Source organism: Bos taurus, chromosome 17, assembly GCF_002263795.3.
Source record: "Bos taurus isolate L1 Dominette 01449 registration number 42190680 breed Hereford chromosome 17, ARS-UCD2.0, whole genome shotgun sequence".
Taxonomy (NCBI): domain Eukaryota; kingdom Metazoa; phylum Chordata; class Mammalia; order Artiodactyla; family Bovidae; genus Bos; species Bos taurus.
Genome location: NC_037344.1, coordinates 14,418,827 through 14,443,668, shown reverse-complemented (window position 1 = coordinate 14,443,668; position 24,842 = coordinate 14,418,827). Strand labels below are relative to the sequence as shown.

The following is a 24,842-nucleotide window of genomic DNA, read 5'->3' as shown; positions in this document are numbered from 1 at the left end:
AAGTCAGGATATTGCAGTCAAGTTCCTGTGATACTGGGCGAGAGGGGAGAGTTTCAGTGAATAAATGCAATACCCCATGCCAGATGTTACCAAGATGTCAGGAAGATATGCCCTTGAAAAGAACTATCACAAGTTACTATTTTTTAAATACTGAGTTTAAGTTCCTCCAGGACTTTGAACAACACACACAGGTAGTTAAGGTATCTAGTTTAGCATTAAGGAAGGACAAACACCCTGGTATTGGTAGCATTTTGACTTACTCCCAAATTTTGTGATACCACAAAATACAGAGACTGAAAATGCGCCCAAAGTATAAAAGACACTCTAATGAAATTTCTTAAGGTGAATTATTGTTTGGAATTGGCTAACCCCATGGCTTGTATTTTGATCCTTTGATCCTATGACATTGGCTAAATATCTGTTAAAGAAAATTAGTAGAAAGGAAGATACACAGAACCTATTGCGTTGACACCTTGTAGATCACACTGAATTCATTCAATACCAGGTCATCGTTAGGTTTGACAACAGAGTGCCACAGGGGAGCTAAAGAGCTAAGGATCACCTTGATAAACTATTGGTATGAAGTTTTTGCATGCTCTTCAGAGGAAATGCTTTTCCCAGTGTCTTAATCATTTACCTTCCTCTGAGTTTTGTACCTTTCTAATTCCAGTGCTTCAGGAATTGTGGTTTTATGTGTGGAATTCATAGGTGGAGTTGAGGGTGTGGGAAGGTACAGAAAAGGAATTAGGGAGAATGCTTTTGGTTTTGTGGTGGCGGTATTGTTATCTGGTGCATAATCGTAAAAAACTCAGGAACATTCGTGCTTCCAATTGGATGGATCACACACACCAAAAAATCGAATGAGAAAAAGCCATGGATTTTGATTGCTAAGCTAGAAGTATATTAACTAAAATGTAGTCCTAGGTCTTCACCGTGTTTTCTCTTCTGTCATTAACCATTTTTATTTAGAACACACGCTGATTCTGCAAAATCCACCTCTTCGGAAACCGACTGCAATGATAACGTCCCTTCTCATAAAAACCCCGCTTCCTCCCAGAGCAAACATGGAGTGAACGGCTTTTTCCAGCAGCACATGATGTACGACTCTCCACCGTCTCGCGCTGCATCCCTCTCCGTAGACTCCAGCCTTTACAACCTGCCCCGCAGTTACTCCCACGACGTTTTACCAAAGGTGTCTCCATCGAGTACCGAAGCAGACGGAGAACTGTATGTTTTTAACACCCCGTCTGGGACCTCGAGCGTGGAGCCTCAAATGAGGCATGTATCTATTAGTTATGACATTCCTCCAACACCTGGTAATACTTACCAGATTCCACGAACATTTCCAGAAGGCACCTTGGGGCAGACGTCAAAGCTAGACACTATTCCAGATATTCCTCCACCTCGGCCACCGAAACCGCATCCGGCTCATGACCGATCTCCTGTGGACACGTGTAGCATCACACGCACGGCCTCGGACACTGACAGCAGTTACTGTATCCCAACAGCCGGGCTGCCGCCCTCACGTAGCAATACAATTTCCACTGTGGATCTGAACAAATTGCGAAAAGGTCAGCACCCATTGGCTTCTGCCGGGTTAGAGGTTAATGGTAGAAAATCTCTCTTTTTTTTTTTTAACATTTTCTCCTGCAGTTTTTGTTTGGTTTTGTGTTTTTCCCCCCAAGATGTTTTATTTGTTTTACTTATTTATTTTTTAATTTTTTTTGCTGCACTTTGTGGCAGGTGGGATCTTAGTTCCCCCACCAGGGGTCGAACCTGTGACCCAGGCACTGGAAGCCGGGAGCCTTAATCACTGGACCACCAGAGAAGTCCCCAAAACCTCTTTTTGTTCTTGGAAGCAAAGTGTGATGTTAAAAGACAGTCCCTTTTTCCTTCAGCGCTGCAGGTATCTACTGAGATACCAAAGGTGTCAGAGTCTCAGTAAATCCTGGAAAGTATGTTTGTGTGTTCGGCATGTGCCTCTATGCGTGTTTTGCTGTAAGGGAAGAAGAGGAGGAGTTTTACATCCCTGAAGAAGTATGGCCTTAGTAATATTTTAGGCTTCAGGAAGCCTGCAGCCCTCTTTCTCCCTTTCTCTGTATCCTGGGTGAGCAGACCCGTGGGGCAGAGGAACAGGAAATGGACCAGCCACAAAGCCTTGCCGGGTCATGCCCTTTCCTGTATTTGTGTCCTGGTACGGCCACTGCTGTGTTACATCTGTTTGGCTTTGTTTCCTTCCTTCCCTTATCAACAGTTTTTACACTGTGTCTACCAGGTGGTACTCAGGGCTCTGTTGGTTTCCTTCCCAGATAACAGTTTTTACACTGTGTCTGCCAGTTGGTACTCAGTTCCAATCAAGTCATTCTGCTTTTTATTTGGTTTTATTTATTTTTAAAGCTGTTAATAATCTTCCCTCCCCTTACCCCTAGTCATTTTACCAATTTCTGTACCGTTGAATCTCAGTTAGATTCTGAGGTTCTTAGAGATCTGGAAATTAAAAAAAAAAAAAAAAGTTTAAAAGGCACAGACCCTAAAAACTATGTGCTGCTGACACTTTTGGATTTCATGATAGAGTTATCCAGTTGTTTTAAAGAAGATGAAGATCTGATGTGTTGTGAATGGTGCTTGTACCAATACTTGTCTAGCCATTCAGTACCAATTTCTAACTTAGTCCTCGAAGTGGCTGTAATGTATCTTGAGGTAGTTATAAGTTAGTGAGGTGTCAGTTGGACCCAAGGGTACAAAAGATGAGGAAGTAGAAGTATTTCTTTTTCCATCTTTAGATAACCTGTCTCAGTGCTATAATCAAATACCAGTACTGGTTAGCCTGTAAGTGTCTGCATTTTCTAGTTATTTTATGTTTCAATTCAAGATATTTTTCTTTGTGAGCATCCTCTTTAAAATTTATGTGTGTGAAGCATGAATACCTGAAAAGAGAGAGAGAAGGTCATGCCTGCTTACCCTGAGAACTGGCAGAGATGGGGAGAAAATTGATAGTTTGTTCTCTGTTTCAGATGCTAGTTCTCAAGACTGCTATGATACTCCACGAACATTTCCAAGTGATAGATCTAGTTCACTCGAAGGCTTCCACAACCATTTTGTAAGTATAATTGACCTTGGCATCATCAATTGTATTTCATTGTCCAAACCTTTACACGTAGGGCCTGGAGACTAAATGAGATCCTGAAATAAAAGTCCCTTCAGATCCACATGAATAGGCATGACTTACAAATATGTTTTCCCGTTTGACAACAGTTCTTGCTTATTAAAAGAAATGCCTGTGTGTTTTAGAAAATCAAAAACATATTGACAGCGGGAAGTGTATCAAGTGAAGAACTGGATGAAAATTACGTGCCCATGAATCCCAACTCTCCACCACGACAACATTCCAGCAGTTTCACAGAACCAATTCAGGAAGCAAATTATGTTCCAATGACTCCAGGGACATTTGACTTTTCTTCATTTGGAATGCAAGTGCCTCCTCCCGCTCATATGGGCTTCAGGTCCAGCCCCAAGACCCCTCCCAGAAGGCCAGTTCCTGTTGCAGACTGTGAACCACCCCCTGTGGATCGAAACCTCAAACCAGACAGAAAAGGTAAGGAGAGTATGGCATGGCAAAAGGAGCAGGGGTCGCCGGTTTAGATCCGCATTTAACTGTCATTAAATCCAAAACGGAATCAGGACTAGTAATTCAAAAGTATTTCACATTACCTTAGTCATCCACTTGTTTTAGTGGTATTCCTTTTTAGAGAATAATAATTGTTATGTCCTATGTTGATGCTGTATGATTTTAAGTCTCCTATCTCTAGAGCAGAGGTTACAAACTAAAACATTCACCAGGATTGGCAAGCAGCGTCAGATAGTTAGGAAAAACTGAAATGCCCTTGCTCCATCCAAATGGAGTAATTAACCATTGCCTGGCGGCAGCCCTTTGTGAACTTGTGAAATTAACATAGCTCCTAGAGGAAACTATTCTGATTATCAAAAGAAGTCCAAAGTTGGGGGTTCTACTTATATTATCTTTTGATTTCTAAGCTGTACTAGCTAATTTAATTATTTGAAACAACAGAACAGAATATTGCAGACCATACCACACACTTTTACAAGCTAAATATGGTCTTTTCTTCCCTTTGGTAACCTCTTCTCCAGAGTATTTGATATCAAAGCAGACTTGAGATTATTAGTGCACTTGACGTCATTCTTTAAGAACAGCAAGGTTGCTTGTATACTCTTTGTATTCTGTTCGTATAACAACTTCTGAAAAATGATTCTGCCTTGGCTGGGGTATAAGCAAATGCTTCTTTTCTATTCTTTTGTCCTGGGCTTCTTAAGTAACATTAAATTCTAAGGTGGCATGGTTTGTCAAGAACTCGATGTAAAAGAAACTTTTCAGCCAAAATGGTCATATATACCCATGTTTTTAAATTTTGGATTCAAGTGGTTAAAACCAGCATGCTGCTGGTGTGATTTAATCTTGGCAACCAAATAAGTTAGTATGTTGGTGGTGGGATGCGGGGCACCATCTCTGGGGCATCCAGCACATTTGAAAAGTCTCATATGCTGTATGTAGATTTTTTAAAAGCATGTTAATGTTTGTGTAAACTTCTCATTAACCTGGCCTTGGATCTTTAATAGTTATTCTAGTTAAGTTCCCGGTGTGGGAAATAGAGACTGAGAGTGCGATATATCTTCAAGAGAATGAGCTTTATTTTGTTCTGCTGTTAAGTAAATGAACAGAGAAAGTGAGTGGCAGCTGAGACAGTGCTCGGCGGCTGTCGCTTTGTCCTGCCTTCCCTGCATTTCTGTCCTCTGGAAGGTCTTTGATCCTCCTTGCTTCTCCCTCACATTCTTCCCTTCTTTCCTGTTTTCTTTGTTGCTGCCCCGTGGCTGCTTTTTATGGGCCCTCACAGCTTCCACGTCCCCTGCAAATTGCCTTGTTCATTATTGACTTAACCAGCTTGCTCAGCCACCGTCGGATGGGTCTCATTTGTCTGTCCACACTATGGATTTGGAGGCCAGCCCACGTGCGGGCCGCCTTTGGGTCAAGTGCCCATCTTCGATCAGACAGCTGGTCAGTCCGTCGGTCGTGTGCCACACCCCTGGCCATCCACACGGCCCTGGCAGCAGGGCCATGATGAGGGCTGGCTGGTTTAGAAAGGGCGTGAGCGTCCCAGGCTTTTTATGTGATAACTTCTCTTCTTGTTTCTCTTGGTCTTCATTTGCTTTAAAATCTATTTAGACATCACTAGTCATTTTATTCTTTGCCTACAACAAACATATGTTTGGGCATGGATAGATTTGTAATTGCGCCTGCAGATAGTGGAAGGATTAAGATGGAAGTGTTATTGAACTCTGAAATCAGAGATCTTCATTTTAACGCTCAACCGATTCTTTTCTTGTTTTCCTCTAAATTATTGCACATGAGCAGCAGATCGCTAGCTTTTGACACCAGATGGAACGGTTTTATATGCTGAGGTCCCTACATAACTATGGAGGTGGAGTAGTTTGGGTGAGGGACAGAGCCATTAGTCCTTCGGGCTTTGCTCCCTTCTGGCTCAGGAGAGCACAGCTTGAAAATTCCCAGTGTATTTCATGGTTCATGGTTCCATGTGGTAAGCACAACACAGAATCAGAAAAGATTCCTATTGATATGGAAAAGTTGCAGGATCATAGTGAAACATACGTAAAAACATACGCTTTTAGTATCATCTAGGTCTGACAGAGTTCATGGACCCTGCATGCATTATGGTGTATATTACTTTATGTACAGAGCATAATGATATGGCATGTGTACTATACATCATATGTATTACATGTATGCATAATTATACCTCCCTATGTATGTAGTGAAAGTACTATATGTTCTAGTACATGAGAGATTATCCTAGTCCTCTGACCCAACCTATGGTGACTCTACTATAGAACAGAACAAAGTAGATTCCTTAGTTACTTTTAAAGATTCTGTTTCGTCTTTAAAAAATGAGCTGAGGGACTTCGCTTGTGGCCCTGTGGTTAGTACACTGTGCTTTCACTGTTGAAGGCCTGAGTTCAATCTCTGGTAGGGTAACTAAGAGCCCACAAGTTACATGGCACAGCAGGAAAAACAAATAAGCTGAATTATTAAAAGACAGTCCTGAGCTCATGGGTCAGATGGCTGATTTGGCATCCTTGCTTAGATACCAAATGAACTAAAAAAGCACCCAGAATACAATTTCCACATAGTTTTTGACAAAGAAAATAAGAAAAAAAGGAGAACAGGTTTAGCAAAACAATAAAGAGGTTACTAAAGTCATAGTAATTTAAAAAAAATAAGAAGTGTTTTTTGGGTACCAGTTCCATCAGTCCCCAGCTGTGAGCCTTGGTCAAGTCCCTTGGCCCTCAGGGACTTGGTTTCCTCATCTGTAAAATGGGGATAACAAATCTACCTTGCTTACCTCAAAAAAGTTTCCATGATAGTTAGTAAATGTGCACATGCTGTGCTGAGTTGCTTTGGTCATCTCTGACTCTGAGACCCCATGGACTGTAGTCTGCCAGGCTCCTCTGTCCATGGGATTGTCCAGGCAAGAATATTGGAGTGGATTGCCATGCCCTCCTCCAGGGGATCTCCCCATCCAGGAAAACTGTCGTGCATTGGCAGGAGGGTTCTTTACCACTAGTACTACCTGGAAATACTGCATGCAAATAGAAAAAAAAAACTGTGTTTTGCTGTTCTGTAGCACTGCTCTACTTTTGAAAATTAATATATGAGAGGAAGCATGGGAAAGTATTTAATCCTACAGGGCACACGTTATCAACTCACTTTTTAGAAAGTTATAGCTATTTGAGAAAAACGTTTTAATATTCAGATCTTAGAGAAAAGTTTATCCTTAAAATCTTAAACTGTAGAGATTTCCTTGGTCCAGTGGTTAAGACCTCACTTTCCAACTCAGGAGTGTGGGTTCAATCCCTGGTTGGGAAACTAAGATTTCATATGCCTCAGGACTAAAAAAGAATCAAAACAGAAGCAATATTGTACCAAATTCAATAAAGGCTTTAAAATACTTTTTTTTTTTTAAGTTAATTGGCATACATTTAAAAACAAAAACTTAACCTATAAAACTGTCCTGAAATTTTTCTTACTGTGTACAGTATCTCATGAGTCTGTTTTCATTTCAGATTTTGTGACATCAGATATATGACTCAATCGTTATTCTAGTATCTCTTATTAACCAAACCTCATAATAAGCAAACCTAGCTCTATAAAATACAGCTTCCTTAGTTTCAAAACTCAATATAACCAATTCAACACCCAATATAACCAGTTTCCGTGATTGTGTTTTTGGGAAGGGCCTACACTGGATGAGTGACATCCTAGTCTTGTTTATATCCCCAATTATAGATGGCAGCTGCTGTAATTAACTCATCTGTAGTTAACAGATGAGGTTTTCAAATACTTCCGAGTAATTGAAGCTGCAGAAATACATACGTGTTTTAAACACTTACATTTAATGTATTTTCATGGATCCTTTATCCATCACCCAACTGTAGTAGCTATATTTTCACCCATACTATTTCTGTCACAACAATAGTTTTTCTGAGCCATGCCTTATGTATTAATAGAGGAGAAAATCATCATTTACATGTATTGTATTAAATATTAGGAAAGCAGAGGAGTCATTGGAAATGCAGGACAAATTCTGTTTTGATTGCTTCAATTGGAACTTTCGTATTTTAATGGAAAAGCAATTTTGTAAAGTTGGGGAAATTGCTGTGAAATATTGTGATTTCTCTTAAAATAAGTCCTTACATAAACCTACCAGCTTTCATCCCTGCACTTCACTAGGCTCATTCAGTCTCGTTCTGACATGATATATTAATAGCAGCTGTTCAAGCCTCAGATATGCTGTCTTTTTATTTTGTTTCGTTTGGCTTTGCCCATTTGTGGCTTTCTACAGTAGTTCTGACCACTAGTTGTACTGGTTTTTCACAAAAGTGGTGTGAGGTTATTTCTGGTGTTTCTGGACATAAGTTTGGTTAAAGTATCTTCATGTCTGGCTGGATCTTCACTTTGGTGTAGGAAGCACCCAGAAGACGTATTGAGCAGCTTCCCTAGGTAGATCCTTTTGGCACGGTGGTATCTTAGATAATATTTTTTTCAAGGGAGCTTCTAAAGAAGTTTTTTGAATGTTGTTAAAAATTAACATGCTTTTTTAAGGATGGTGTTTGTACTATAATACATATTTGAAAGATGGATAAATGAATGACACCAGTAAATATAAGCAAGTATTAAGGTTTGACTCAAGTCAGGTTTGTGGATTGATGGTTACAGTTTAGAGGACATGAGTATAGAGGGCATATTTACAGCACAGCCTCTGCCTTTGGGCTTTTTTTCCTTTTCCTGACCTTCCATTATGATGCCTCAGCAGGTAAATGCATCTCCATCTGCAATGCAGGAGCCCCAAGATCGATCTCTGGGTTGGGAAGATCCTCTGGAGGAGGAAATGGCAACCCACTCCAGTATTCTTGCCTGGGAAATCCCATGGACAGAGGAGCCTGGCAGGCTACAGTTTATGGGGTCCCAAAAAAGTTGGACACAACTGAGCAACTAATGCTCTCCAGTATAATTACCACAATTATAGTCCCCTTTGTATAAGACCATTCAAACAAGTGTAAAAGTTTTTCAGTGTGCTACCTTGGTTACTTCTTGGAATTAACAGAGACTAATAATATTATGAATTATTTTTCTTCTTTCTTGGTTTTTGAGATGCCTACTGGAAATAGTAGCATCATCTTTGAAACTTCAGATGAGTAAACAGGCTAAGTTAAACCTATAATGATAGAGAAAATAAAATTTCCACTTTGAGTTGAATCTAGGTAAGTAAAAATAATACTTGAGTTTTCTCTGGGAGTCCAGTGGTGAAGACTCCTTGCTCCCAATGCAAGGGACACAGGTTTGATCCCTGGTTGGGGAACTAATATCCTGCATACCCTGCGGTGCAATGAAAAAAAAATTAATAAAAAGCAATTTAAAATAAAATAATACTTAATCGTGTGTGGACTTTTCAAAAAGTATTGCATTTGCTTCTTTGAAGCTTGACACCTCGTATGACTGACTGCCTTGACCATATTTGGAATGATCCACTTATAAAACAACATTCAGTTGTTTTTTGTTTTTTTCCTCTTCCAAGACAAACACAAAATTATAACATTGATCAGATTAAACTCCACTATCAGATTAAGCTTTAAGAGATCAACAGTTCATCAAAACAGATTGAAGGGTCTCCCAATGACAGACTATACCTTCCGATAGGTCTGAGGTCTTAAAGCGGAAGGAAGAAAGGGTAATTTAGAAGCCCCCAGTTTACTGGAGGAGGTAGAAGAGTAAACACATTATCATAATTAGCACAGAAAGGCACTGTGGTTGAGGTAAGCTCTTGGCACTGTTAGCTCCCTCCTCCGAGGAAAGTCTGAGAGGACGAATGGCAATTAAATGATGATAGATGATCTTCTAGTTAGAATCAGCAGCGTACCAGGGGGAACATAGGACTGGCTTGGGTGGGAGGGAGGAAGTTAAGAATGCAGGAAGGAATGCCAAAGGCCTGGCAGGTGCTGGCTCCTGGGGGCTCTAATAGTCCATGCTAATGAGTTCGGGCTTTATTCTGAGAATGCAACTGAAAGGTTTTAGGGAGGCAAGTAACATACTCAGATTAGCCTCTAGAAAGTTGATTCTAAGATTTAAGGCTATGATAGGGGGGAAATGGTATTTTTTTAATGTACAATGTTATACAATCATACTGCTGCTTCAGTGTCTTCTTTAAAGAGTGCTTTGCCAGGTTTTCAATACCCAGGGTTCTAGAAGCCTTACTTTGGAGATGATCAGACAGAAAGGCATTAACAAAAGTCCTTTTTGTGGTTCTCATTGCTGCCTCCAGTCAGGGACCTAGAATGATTTTTTTTTACAAGCTTGGAGGTCACTTGAAGTATAGATGGAGGTCATTTAGCCATACGATGTGAGTTCATCATTTTCTGAAAAACAAACCAGGTAAGTAAATAAAGTGCACATTAAAAATGGAAGGAAGAGCTTCAGACTTCAGATTTTGTCATTTTCTTGGCTGCATGAAAACAAACTATCGTCACTGTAAATAGAAATTAAAATTGATATAGGGAGATTAGAGAGAAAGTGAAATCTATAGTAACTCCTAAGAGATCTGCCTCAGCAAGTGAAGAGAGAGGAAGCAAAGCAGATGCATGCTGGGTTGGAGAAGCTAAATTCCATTTTTGAACATGTAGTGTGAAAGCCTGCAGAACCTCCATGTGGGGGTGGCTTTGTCAATATGCAAATAAGGATCCTGGAGTAGATCTGAATCAGAAGTTAAGATTTACCAATTTGTGTTACCAATGAGGGGGCCGATCACACGATCCAGAGATTGACAATCCTGGATGAGATTGTTCTAATCTATAAGGGTTAGATTAGAAATGGTGCAATGGGGATTTCACCAGTAGTCAGTACTGTTTGCTAAACAAAATGTGTCAGTTCACTTTCTTTGTTCAAAACTAATCTAGCTAAAGCCCACTTCTGATTGCCTTGGATTTAAAGGCTGAGGCTCAGATGAGTCATTGTTAACCCTCAGAATTTGAGAATAGTGTATCCTCAAAGTTGGTTCATTCTTTTGCCTTTACTTTAGTATTCTTATTTCTTACTCTTTATTTTTACTTAAGTAATCAGAGAAACATTCAAATAAATGTTTGCCTGCAGGCAGAGAGGAGAGTACATATACTTTGGATTTTTCTCCTTTCTCTCCTCATAAGTATTGGGTTGGTCAGAAGGTTCAAAACCTGAATGAACCCAATCATATTGAGCCATCATTTGAGTATCACTTTCATTTTCATTTCAGTCTGCCTGCCAATGCAGGAGATGAGGGTTTAATTCCTGAGTTGGGAAGAAGATCCCCTGGAGAAGGGAATGGCAACCCACTGCAGGATTCTTGCCTGGAAAATCCCATGGACAGAGGACCCTGGCAGGCTAGAGTCCATGAGGTCACAAAGAGTGGGAGATGACTGAGAGACTAACACTTGGATTTCTGTCTGGAATGTAAATGTCAGATTGAGCCAGGCAATAGAAATACAAAGAAATGAAGCTACCAAAATGCCTAAGTGACTAGGTTCAATTCAGGACATTTTCACCTTTAGACATTTGTCTTAAAATCAACCTGAATTGTTGCATGGAGTAGAAAATACATGTAAATTTTATAAATGCTCTGTAAAAAAAAATTCACTTAATAAAGGATTCTTCTATGAAGACAACTAAAGAGTACCTTTGAGAGTACCTGTGAATTAGGGAATTTTCCTGTTTTATAAGCTAGAAAATCATATTTTCAAAAATTTGTAGATTTCGGTCAGTGAGGTGCTAGCTATCAGTGTTGAATCAGCAAACTAATTTTGCCATCTAATATAATAAATGTCAACTCAGTTTTGTAAATGCCAAGAAAAAAAGAGAATTTGGTGTCATTGAGAATAAAGTAGTTTAAATCCTGATTGAAATGACATTGCTACCCCAGCATCTCCAGGCTGAATTTCAGTGGGAAAAGCATGAGCCCACTTGCTGGGTGGTAAGCCTGTACTTTTCACAAGGCTTTTCAGCAGCACTTGTACATGGCAGAAATTAAATGGAGGGGGGGGGGGCGGGGGCAGGGAGATAGCGACTGAATTTATGCTCACCAATTCTCAAATTAAAACTTGGGAATTTGCTGGTGATCCAGTGGTTAGGACTGTGTGCCCTCGCCACCAAGGGTGTAGATTCAGTCCCTGGTTGGGGAACTGCAAGCTGCGTGACTAAAAAGCCAAAAAAACCAATTCTCACATTAAATCAGGTAATCAGCAGTTCCGGAATCTAGACATCTAATCCTTACAAAATGGCATCCCAGGGAGCCACTGAGTATCCAGGAGAAAGGAAGGCTGGTCTTGATTTTGACTTTGGATTTGCAGACATTATAGCGTTGCTTCTCTAGAAGGGTGCTTTCAGGAGATGGGGGAGTAGTCAGCTTAAGGTTTTTAGAACACTTCCATCAAATTAAGAAAGTAGGCCTTGGTATTTTCGTATGAGACACCAGACTTCAAAGAAAAGATGTACTTGCTGCCTCACTGTGCGGTTTTATCATTTTTTTCTTCGATCCAGTTTTCAAAGACATGTTAGAAGAAAAACTAACATGGCACATATTTTTCCTCCATTCCTCCAAATAAAGATAACAACTAACTAGGTGGTTATATCACTAAAACCCTACCATCTTTTATAACATTTTGCTTATGACATTGTTGCATGCAACTTTCTGGTTCCTGTGGTTTTAAGCATGAATGATATGCAGTAGCAAGACTGAAATAGTCTGCACAAACAAACTTTGCTGATGCTTTTGAGATGTAATGTTTCTGCTCAGGGCTGTGTTGCTTTTTTACAGAATCCATTTTTTTTTCCAATTAAAAAAATAACATTATATTAAGAGAGTCTTCTTTTTACCAATTAGGTCAAAGTCCTAAAATTTTAAGACCCAAACCCCATGGTTTAGAGCGAACTGATTCACAAACCATAGGTGACTTTGCTACAAGAAGAAAGGGTATGTACTTTAGCACCGCATGCTGGATGGGGTGTTGGGAATTTATTTATTCTGTGATTTTTTTTTTCCTTTAAAAGTAAAAAAGAGTCTTAAATTCTATTACTGTTGGAAATAAAACTTACCAGCATATACTTTCTAAAGTGAATGCTTCCCATAATATACAATGAGTCTATTTGTTATGCCATTAACAGCAGCATGTTAAATATTTGATCATGTATGATGTTCAGTCTTGTCCTTTCGCATTATTCTTTTAACCTTTTAGACATCAGTACAGTGATTTCTTTAAGCTTGTGAACTGCTAGTGAGTTCCAACCGCCTCCTGTATTTATGTATAATGTATATATTCTGTTCTGAGACAATATACAATCATTTCCATGGATTCACTATTTTATGCCATTACTTAGAATTTGACAGCTAAACTGCTATTTGTCTTTGGGCTTTAAAAAAGTGAAACATCAGAGTGAAAGAAATGCTTTCAGTAAGCACAGTATTCTGTACATGTCCATCTTAAGAGCACAGATGAACAAAATTATTTTAACTCGAACTGAAACCAATGTAGCCTTCAGAAAAGCACATTGAATTTTTTTGTATTTGAGTTGACAAGAATGCTGTGGCATAAGCCTCATTAAATCTACATGATCCTGTAAAATGGCTACCTATTTTATAGTTTGAAGGTAATTATAACTTGGCATTTCAAAGTACATACATATGGACAAAGGCTGGAGGAGGGATACTGAGAAAAAAATGAAATCTTAACTATAAAATGTTTACCTAATTATGTTTAAATAGTCTCCTAAATTATAATGAATATTAACAGATAATATTGTTATAGTTCTTTTTCTGAATTCCTGGAATCTGAATCTTACTTTGAGGGCAAAGAGCTCTGTGGTATATACTAGCAGAGTAGTTAATTCTTGCAGTAATTGATTGCAATAATGGGGTAAGTTAGTGAAGACCTCTTACAAATAAAGCTAATAAGAATATTAGCATTTATTTTTACTTAATAGAGGACATTGTTGGTTAAAGGAAGCTAAAAATTTGAGGTAGTTGTTTAATTTTACGGCCTTTCTCAGATCTGAGTTTGAGTATAAAGATGTAATTATTGCTTTGTTTTATTTGCTTCCAGACTTAATTTCAAATTAATTTCAAAACTTTAATCATTGATTCCTTTTTCAGTTTTTGGTTTTAGCAAAGTGTTGTGTTTATTGCTTTCGAAACATCATTTTGTATGTAAAGTTGCACAGCTCATACTTCAGTGTGGATAATGAAGAACATTTTTACATAGAAAATTAAACCTCTGTGTTTGACGATATAACATTAGTAGGAAAAATAAAATAAGGAAATAATGAAAATTATAAATCAAATAACTATGAAGGAATTGTGCCACATTACTCTTTCTTGTTCTCATTAAGTTTATAGTCATAAAATATTTACTTCAATTAAGAACCAACATGTAATAATAGAGCTTTATTTAGACTTTCAGTAAACAGTCAGGAAATTATCTAATTTAGCTTCTGTCACTAATGTTTTAGCTGTGTAACCTTGGAGAAATCACATAACATCTGTGAGCTTCTTTTCATGTGAAAACTAGCCAGCTCTAGGTGTACTCTGGCTATAGTGGAGGTATAGACAGAAGGTCATGTTTTCCAAATTTCTGTGTACTAAAATCTCATTTTCTCTCTCTTGTTTCAGTCAAGCCAGCACCTTTAGAAATAAAACCTTTGCCAGAATGGGAAGAATTACAAGCCCCAGTTAGATCTCCCATCACTAGGAGTTTTGCTCGAGAGTAAGTCTTTGTATAAAATTCATAGCTCAATTGTTCTTTGTAATGGAAAGTACCTAAAACAGTGGTTCCCAAAGGATGGTCTGGGGAACCCCCCCCCCCCGCCACTTTTGGGTTTCTGTGAAGTCAAAACTATTTTCATTAATATATCAAGATGTCATTTGCTTTTCCACTCTCCTTCTCTCATGAATGTACACTGAAGTTTTCCAGAGGTGGCTAATATTGGGTGATACCGTTGTGACAGCTAAATAGAGTATGCCTTTGTGTATGCTTGTGTTTAATTTTTTTTCTATTACTTGTAACATGGTGAATATCAATAAATAACACCCTATAAACAAAAGTTCCTTGGGGTTCTCAATTTTTTAAGAGTGTGAAAGGTTCATGAGGCTAGAAATTTCTGAGAACTACTGATCTGGAAACTATGATAGTTTCTTGTGAGGATTATTTAATAAAGATTCATTTAAATATATATGTGGAAATAAAAAGAATGTACACAGTTACAAACCTGTGTTGATGTGTTCATATTTTATATGTATGAACAAGTTTTTTTAAAAATAGGAATTCTTAAATCTTTTTAAAGCTGTGACTTTCTATTTATCCCCCATATCACTAGCAATACTTTTTTTTCTTTTTCTTTTGCTCTGCACAAGGCTATTAAATGCCCAGAAACATCCCTTTATGGGGAGATATGAGTTCAATCCCTGAGTTGGGAAGATCCCTTGGAGGAGGGCATGGCAACCCACTCCAGTATTCTTGCCCTAGAAAATCCCATGGACAGAGGAGCCACAGTCCAGAGGGTCGCAAAGAGTCGGACATGGCTGAAGCGAAGCACAGCATCCCTTTACAGAAGCAGACTTGCAGATGTGGAGAATAAACCAGTGGTTACCGCAGGGTAGGGGATAGCAACAGGGAAAGGGGAGTAGGAGGTTCAAACTACTGGGTGTAGCATAGGCTCAAGAATGTGTTGTACAACATGGAGAATATAGCCAATATTTTGTAATAACTATAAATGGAAAGTAACCTTTCAAAGTTTTTTTTTAATATGTTTTTTTTTTAAATATCTGTTTACAAATAGCTATAAATACTAGATGTGTGTTTGAACATCTGCAATAAAGTGTACTGTAATAAATATGTGTAGTAAATGGTTACAAGCTTCAATACTTCCGGGAAGAGTATGCCCTCTCTCTTATTCTTGCTGTGGAAGCGAGCTGAGAAACCTGGGTCAGGCTGTGTGTTTGTGACGACCCTCTCTGCCGTCAGCTCCTCCAGGTTCCCCCTGTCTCCCCGGCCGGATTCTGTGCACAGCACAACTTCAAGCAGCGACTCGCATGACAGTGAAGAGAATTACGTTCCCATGAACCCCAACCTATCCAGTGAAGACTCCGTAAGTAGCGTCTTCTCCTAACATCTCTCTTCCTCAGCAGCCCTTCTGAGTCGTTCGCGCTCAACCTTTCTTCCAGTTCATACATGTTACCCATCCACCTTTCTTTATTTACTTCAGGAAAAAGGACAACTTTTTTTTTTTTTTGCTCTGTAATATATTTTAATTAATTCCATACTAGAGAATAAGGAATTTGAATAAGAAGTTAAGGAGAGTTTTAAAAATGCTTTTGAAAAGCAGATCATAAAGTCTAAAACCAGTATAGAGTCAGAGTGTAATACTACATGTATAAAGTAGATATAAGTTAGATAAAAATGATAAGTTTTTCAGTTATATTTCTTTTCATATGTACTTGATGTTTGAAACCATTCAAGAAAATGCTTTATACTGGAAGCATTTTATAACGCATTTCTCCAGACTCACATCAGGGTGCTCAGGGTGCTTTATGTATTCATTTACACAAAGGTCTAAAATCAAGCATTCATGAAATGAACCCTTAATGTTCATTAAGGGTTGAAAATTAAGTTATGAAATTCACTGAATTAAGCACCTGAAATTCAAGTTATGGTACATCATTTCTAAAGACATATATATTGTGTGTAACAGTAACAAAAATATGTTTAGTATTTGTATATATTTTTTTCAAGAATTTTAGAAAAACAAAGCACTACTATGTTTTACTTTTTTTTGGCCATGACACAGGGCATGCGGGATCTTAGTTCCCTGACTAAGGAGCCAAATGCTTGCTCCCTGCGGTGGAAGTGCAGTCTTAACCACTGGACCACCAGGGAAGTCCCAAATATTTTTTTTTTTCTTTTAATTCACAGAACACTTCACAATAACTCCTAGAATCTTAGGGTTTTTCTAAACTCTTTTGGGAAAACACTGTGTTAAAAACTAGAAGGCAGACACAGGCTGTTCCCGGCTGAGATTAGAGAGCAAACAGACTTTTTTGTTGGCACATAGATTTTAACAATACTTAAGGATGAAAAAAATTCCAGTTCTATTAATTATTAGACTATATTTTAACTAGCAATCCTGAGAACTTCAGTTTAGGGACACCTTACTTAGATTAAATGTGCACGTCACATGAACTCAAGGGTTCTGTTCATAGCCTGCAACGCTGTGAATAATTCTGTATGTTTTCAGTTAGGGAAATTCCAGGTATGAGCTCTGTCGTTGCATTTGAATACAAAATTTCACATACTCCCACACGCAGTCCAGCTTGGTTTTTTATATGAGCATGAGATATGGAGTCATTTAGAGAAAAAAATTTCAGTTTTTCATGAATCAGATAAAGGCAGGGTTGGGGGGAAGAGTAGCTATTTATACTGAGCAGTAATATTTGCTTGCATTTTTTGTGCCCTGCGTGTTACTGCCAGTGCTTTTTTAATGTTTTATTGGCAGTAGTTGATGGATTTGGTTTAAAAACCTCCTCCTGCAGTTAGGTCCATCACATGCAGTAATGCAGATTGTCTACTGCATACACCTGCCGTGCGCAGTATGTAGTAGATACAGCAAAGCACACACACACACTGCATTCGAGTACATGCAACCCAGACCGTGGCCTGCGCCCTAGGCTGTGGGTCCTGGGGCAGAACTTTGTTGCCCCAGAAAGGAGCACCTTTTCCTGATTCATAAAAACGTTTCACACAGGCTGTCAGCAGCTCCGTTTACACGTGAGTGAATAAACGCAATGTTTTCCTAGCAATCATCCTTTCCCTAAATCACGTTTTACTCTGTTTAACCCAAAAGAAATGGAGTAGCAGTATGAAAGAATCAACAGAAGCGGATTTATGCAGCTTTCCAATTGTGTTGTTCATTCAAACAAGTATAAAATTGTCAAGTCGATTACATCGTTATGGTTTTCTCCAAAAGTATGAGCTAACGTGTGAACAATAGTATCTATGTGGTAGAGGGTACAAGGTGAAAGCCCCTAGTAAGCACGTAGCGTCACCTAGGAGAAGTCAGGAACCTTCTTAGTTAAGATTAAAAGCAGCAAGGTCTGGGAACAAATCATTTATTGGAGCATGTTTGAAGACTGTCATAATCAGAGTAGAGGGTGTATGCAGGGATATAAATTCACATCATCCTTTCCTTTTTATTTAGCATTGATCGTCATGTTCCTAATAACCTATTTCTTTTCTTCACTCTTCTGCCTCAGGCTTTTTTGTTCTGGTTCTTCACTGCTTCCTCTGCCTTCCTTTTTTCTTTTTCTTTTCTTAGACAGTAGTCCTTCTATTGTACAGCCTCTGTTAGGGACAGAAAGATGTGGCTAAGAGAAGACGGAAACAACTGGTAAAAATTCCAGACGGTTGAAAAATAGTCTTTGCCAATAGACTCAGTATTCATAGCGTTTAGTTACCATATTTTAGCATGAAAGCCTTTAAATGTAGAACTTTAAGAAAAGTTTAATTTAAGAAGATGTGAGCTTAGGTCCTTTCCACCATCTTGGTCAATCCCTAAAAACAAACAAAAAAATTAATCAGAAAACATGGACTATAAGGATCCTATAGTTAAAGAATGTAATTGAGTTCAGATAGTATTGAGGTAGAACTATTCCAACTAACTATAGCTTGACGTCCCAGTCTTAGTCGGAACCAAGTTTTACTCTTCAAATTATTTTTAGCTCGCTTACCTAAGCTTTTTTTTTTTTTTTGGTTGTTGTTGTTCTTACAATGTATTTTTGGCTGCACTGGGCCCTCGCTCTGCATGTGGGCTCTCTAGTTGCCGTGCATGGGCTTCTCATTGTGGCGGCTTCTCTTATTGTGCAGCATGGGCTTCAGCTACACGGGCTCGGGAGCTGCAACACCTGGGCTTAATTGCCCCAGAGCATTGTGGAATCCTCCCAGACCAGGGATCAAACCCATGTCCCCTGCATTGGCAGGCAAACTCCCAACCACCGGACCACCAGGGAAGTCCCAAAGCTATGTTTTAACCAATTTTTAAAATATTACTTATCAAAAAAATAAATAAATAAAATATTACTTATCTTTCCCCATCCTAAAATACTATTTTCTGTGGAGACATTTCTTCAAGCTATATTCTCCTAAAATTAATATTTAGGCTTATATAGATGGCAGACAAGGTAAAGAGCAGTATGTCTCATGAATGTTTGACCGTTCACTTTACTGTATTGTACTTTCAGAATCTTTTTGGCAGTAATAGTCTTGATGGAGGAAACAGCCCGATGATCAAGCCCAAAGGAGACAAACAAGTGGAATACCTAGATCTAGATTTAGATTCTGGGAAATCCACACCACCACGTAAGGTAAGTGAAACCTCTTTCTATAAATGTACTTAGCTCATGTATGAAACCTGAAGATCTGTCTCCTTTGAGGGAATTCTATTAATATGTTTAATTTAAGTTTAGAAAACTCTATTACTTAATGCCTTTTTATAAATCACAAACAACAGTTATGCAGATTAATTTATTTTTTCATGTCTAATGGCATGGAAGTTACATATTTTATACTGTCTTAGGGATTATCATTAAAATGTTTGCTTAAAAAATTCTGAAGTTCCACAGTTAATCATGGTCTTCACTCTTTCCAATGTTAGTTTACCCAAATTACTCCCTTACTGACTTTGTCCAAAAGTTTTAAGTTTTTTGTTGGTGTTGTTATACTCACAAATTAGATGTTATTATTAGTTGTATTCTTATGATATCATGGAGGAGGAAATGGCAACCCACTCCAGTATCCTTACCTGGAGAATTCCATGAACAGGGGAGCCTGGGGGGCTGCAGTCCATGGGGTCGCAGAGAGTCGGACATAGCGACTAACACACACACACATTCTTATTATACAGACACTGTTTATTTACACTTTCCTGCATTAGCAGCACAGAGTCTGAGCCACTGGATCACGAGGGAAGTCCCTAATTCTTAAATATAAGAATTCTAAAATTAATGGAAAAGCAGAGTACAGTTAGGATAGTGATCGCATCATTAAGTTGCAGTCGTTTGTGTTATTTTTTGGTGAACCAGTAGAATTTCAGAAGTTATTCACAGCGTGCATATGCTCATGTTTTAAGACTGGAGTTCACGCAGAAGCACACCTTCTGCGGGAACTTATGGGATTTTTTTGCTTTGCTTTTTAGCAAAAGAGCAGCGGCTCAGGCAGCAGCGTAGCTGACGAGAGAGTGGACTATGTGGTGGTTGACCAACAGAAGACCCTCGCTCTGAAAAGCACCCGGGAAGCCTGGACTGATGGGAGGCAATCCACAGAATCCGAAACACCAGCCAAGAATGTGAAATGAAAAGACTGCTTTAACGTGTCTGAACGAAAGAGGACTGAACTGTAAAGAGAAATCCTGCTTGACCCGAGATAACTTGACCCTTCTACTCTAGGTAGATCCTCAACTAAGTAGAGTCAGAGTCGGAGGACCTTTCAGGCTTCATCAAGCTGTCAAGACTGTAAATGGTGCTTTGTGGTATCGGAACAATTCATCACATGTAAATAATGTGGGAAAATACTATTGTTTGGTTCCCAGAGAAACATTTGTTCTGTAGTTAACACACTTGTAGTATTACTGTATTTATGCACTTTTTCATCTGAAGCGTTGGTTTGGGTATTCCCAAATGGACCTTAACACGATTCTATTGGGAGTTCTTGTTTTTTCCTCAAGAACGATGCTGAGTAAACTAAGCTACTTTCCCATTGAGAAATCACTCTCTGACCTGCAGGATAACAACGTGGCATGAGAAGCACGTTCGCAGTCTGCCATTCTACCTGAAACTTCACGGGGTGATCGTTAGCTTAAAATACAAAGTGGAGTTGGACTCATCATTCACTGCCTTTCAAAGTGCTGAACATCGTGTCCATACTGGCGTCAGGACTTAGTTCCCTGGTTCGTGGACATTTAGTTTTCAATGGTGGAACCTTGTTATAGTTTGTTAATTACAGTGTTTTGGGTTCATTCAGTGAAGATTCTGCCGGGTGGGGTCTTACACCTTGAAAAGAGTGAATAATGACACTATCAAGTAAGCGTGTAAATCACTGATGGCATGCGGTGAGGATGTGCTCTCACACTTGTTACCATGTATTAAAATTTACGCTATTTGCAAAGTGTAGATTATACAGCTAATCAGGTACGTACCAGGCACTGATGTGCTAATACACTGATCAGGTTTATACAACGAGCTTTAGTTGTGTTCTTGTTAATCCTCTAACGTTGTTGGTTTCCAGTTTGGAATTAATGACACAGTTGATATTCACTGTTAGTTATAGCAACATACTGTGACTTTTAATTAGACAGTCATGCAGATTTATTGCTCTAAGAATGAAATTCTGTCTTTTGACACCATAGTGCCCTTTCTATGGTTTTTAAAAAAACTTTACTTAATATTCTTCTTGGCCTTATCCTATTTAAATCCCTATGCAATTAATGTTTTATATCTGCGTTGTTTTTTTAAATAGATGTTATATAAGTGATTCTCATATGTAGCACCTATTGCTTTTCCAGTAAAAAAAAAAAATTAACGATTTTGTACTGTGATTTATATTCACTGTCCCAATTCAAGAAATAGTGGAGCCTTGCTATAATGTGAAATCTTATAGCCATGGACTTCTTCCAACTAGATTTCTGAAACCACCAGAGGTATCATATGATTCTTTCTCACCTATAACATGGTCCTGTGACATGGATATCAAGATCACACATTATATATAGTGAGGCTATAATTTATCTGTCTTGGCTTTGCAATGTAATTTAGAAAGCAGATATAGTTGTTGGTTTGATTGGGTTTTAAGTACGTTACATACAATCTGTTATGTACTGATTTGAGACTTACTAACAGTTTTTGGAGGGGGCATAGAGATCGGAGAGCCTACAGCTGAGTCACGTTCCCCCATCCCACTTCAGACCTCTAACTGTTGCCTGAGAACACAGATGTGCCCTGATTTCTGGCCCCTTGGCCACTGTCCTGTGCCTGACTTATGTAATGGGTTTATGTCCCCTCCATGAACTAAAAAATCGTTCATAACAAGATGAATTGTAGACGAATAACATTTGATGCTTTTAAATGTTTGCTTATTTTTAAACAGAAACTAAACCCAGAACTGAATTTTGAGGTGGGTTTTTAAATAAAAAAGATTGTTTGAGTTTGGTGTGTGCAAGTTGTTTTATAATGAAACCACAAAATAAAGGAAAAAATCATTGAAATGTTCCTGAGCTATCAAAACACACAACACAGTTTTTAGTGTGAGGGTACTTACTTGTGTTGCATGGAGGATAAGCATATTTTGAGATTTAGAACATAACAATAGATATGTGACTAATTCACAGTTAGAAATATTGTTTTAAATGTGACCTATCAGAAAAGCTTAAGGCAATTATGAATATTTCAGTGGAATTTCTCAATATTTTACAAGTTATCATTTTTGAAGACCCACAACACTAATTTGTAGAAATTTTCCCATTAAGCTGAGTAATTTAAGAATTAAAATGTATTAGGTAGTTTGTTAAAGTAATTCACATTAAACACTGGATTAACAAATTAAATGGAAAGACAGTCTCTTACAGAGCTGCTGCTGCTGCTGCTGCTAAGTTGCTTCAGTCGTGTCCGACTCTGTGCGACCCCACAGACGGAAGCTCACCAGGCTCCCCTGTCCCTGGGATTCTCCAGGCAAGAACACTGGAGTGGGTTGCCATTTCCTTCTCCAATGCATGAAAGTGAAAAGTGAAAGGGAAGTCGCTCAGTTGTGTCCGACTCTTATCTCCCAAACATTTTTTAGTGCTAGAATCTTTTTTAAGTAAACTTTGTATAAGCCCAATACATAAAGCCTGAAAAGTCCATTTAATCAGTGTAACCATATCTTGAGTCCACATTTGTCTACTTGTCTTAGTCCATTACTAAGAATCTAACATTGATTTCTAAGTAACACAAATGTGAAGTTGAGATTATAGTTGGTGAAGCCTCAGCTGCCAGTCTGTTTCTTTGCCTTGTTATTTGAGTACTATCAAGAGAATTTTGATTCATGCAAATGTAGGTAAGTAAAATAATAGGGTTTAAACACACATTACAGGAGATTCTTTAACTAGAGATAGTTATAGTCGTATTCCCAGTTTATACATAAAGTAAATTATCCTGGTAGTAGAAATTTATACATAAGTGGTCTCCAGTGTGATAGAATTTTTAGTAAGTTTTTAAACTATGCACTTTTATAAAAACAAAATTTGAATCAAACATTTTTAATACCTATATGTGTATACACATATATATGTAAATACACATATGCGAGCATGCTCAAGTTGTGTCTGACTCATTGCAACTCCATGGACTGTAGCCCCGCCAGACTCCTCTGTCCATGGAATTTTCCAGGCAAGAATACTGGAGTGGGTTGCCATTTCCTTCTCCAGGGGATCTACCTGACGCAGGGATCAAGCCCATGTCTCTTGTGCCTCCTGCATTAAAGGCAAATTCTTTACCATTAAACCATTGGGAAAACAGACCCCTTAATATCCTTAATCACCTACAAGAAGCCGAGTTTTGGCCAGACATGTGTTGAACACCACTTGTTAACCACGTAACAGTTGAGTTATAAATCAGAAGTCTTTTTCTACCACGTTTATGCTCTCTCCCTTCTAGTCTTTCTTTTAAAAAACTGTACAATTTCATGAAAGTTTGAATACCAGTGTGCAATGCCACTTTAAAAAATCAGAATTTGAACTTGAACAATTTAAGCTACTGAACCCACAGGAGGTATCACTCAGTAAGCTATAAAAATGGTTTTTATCTACATACTATACCTTTTTATCTTTATTTTTCATCAATACTGTATAAGCCACTGTGAGCATTTTAGAGACTTCCATAAAGGTACTATGAGTGTGTGTATGTATATATAGCATTGTATTTAATCATAGACTAATTTGATACAGAAATACTGCCATGCTTGTACATTAATGTCATAATTCCCTCTGAACTTTATATTTAATCCATGGAAGCTTATAATCTTCATATTCAACTCAGTCAAACTCTAAATTGAACCCCAGTGTTTGTTTTTCTACTAGTGGGAAGTTGCCTGCATTCCCCCTCTAGCAAAAACAGTATTTTTTATGTTCTGTTTAGCTATTAACTATTTTATGCCCATACACTATACCTTAGGCATAATGCTTACATACTCCCAAACACTCTTAGTGCCTCTTTATTTGACCCACTGAAAGTATCAGTGTTAGTATTTCAAGTGAATTATCTTTTTTAAAATGTGTTAGCCTTAAAAATTTTAGAAACAACAATGTGGGCCAATCCTTTTTATTCCTATCTTTGGGTCATTGCGGTTGGTCTTACCCTCCACTGTTAGATAAACAGTCAGCTTTTTAACAGGATTGACATAACATGACCAAACCAAGTGGATCCAGAGAGAGAGGGTCATCTCCAGAAAAACAATAACATCTGCTTTATGTAAATCTGTACATAATTTAAAATACTAACAACTGTGAGATGAAAAGCCATGGTGCAAATGAATATTTTAGACATCATGGACTTGTGATGATGAAAAATCACTTGTCAGGTTTTGAGATGATTGGTTTTAATCTGATAAATATGTTTATATATTACTGCAACTTGAAATAATTCATCCTCCATAGATTTATCTTTCTTTAGGTTCAGTATAATGTATATTATGAGTTTCAACAGTCTGTTTCATCAAGGGATTAACCTAGCTTCTTGCTTCCTTTACTAAAAAGACATGGCTTTGTGTGAGTTCTTGTAACCTAAATCGATTGTTGATAACCATCCCAAATTTCCACAGCAGAATCTTATGTATAAATTTATTTCTCCCTTCTTGCACATCTTCTTTTGTAAAGATCCAATTGTAGATAATTTCTGCTACCAAATAAAACTTTTCAAACAATTTGGTTTCAAGACATTAAATAGTTAATTTGGATACTGAGACTATGAACCAATAAGGATGTGTAGATTTCTATTTTCAACTCTTCCTTAGAATCTTTATCTAAATCAAAAACACGATTCTTCTGTTAACTATGCTTCCCAGTTCTGTTTTTAGAGGGTCACTCATTTTCTACAATAAAGGTCCCACTGACTGAATGAGTGTTAGTTGCTCAGTCGTGTCCAACTCTTTGCAACCCC

General features: G+C 38.2%; 1 protein-coding gene across 8 annotated transcripts in view; it reads left to right on the top strand.

Annotated features, from left to right (window-relative positions):
• GAB1 (GRB2 associated binding protein 1) overlaps positions 1-21,855 on the top strand; it is a 127,380-nt gene extending 105,525 nt beyond the window's left edge. For 5 of the 8 annotated variants that reach the window (XM_005217572.5, XM_005217570.5, XM_059876121.1 and 2 more), the window contains 8 exons: positions 970-1,571; positions 3,015-3,100; positions 3,292-3,595; positions 12,498-12,587; positions 14,280-14,373; positions 15,631-15,754; positions 18,900-19,022; positions 19,853-21,855. In XM_005217572.5, the coding sequence (XP_005217629.1) occupies positions 970-1,571; positions 3,015-3,100; positions 3,292-3,595; positions 12,498-12,587; positions 14,280-14,373; positions 15,631-15,754; positions 18,900-19,022; positions 19,853-20,011 (1,582 nt within the window). In that variant the 3' untranslated portion in view covers positions 20,012-21,855. The remainder of the gene's footprint in view (positions 1-969; positions 1,572-3,014; positions 3,101-3,291; positions 3,596-12,497; positions 12,588-14,279; positions 14,374-15,630; positions 15,755-18,899; positions 19,023-19,852) is intronic. The other 3 variants (NM_001101201.1, XM_059876118.1, XM_059876119.1) reach the window with 1 other exon arrangement.
• Positions 21,856-24,842: the final 2,987 nt, after the last annotated feature.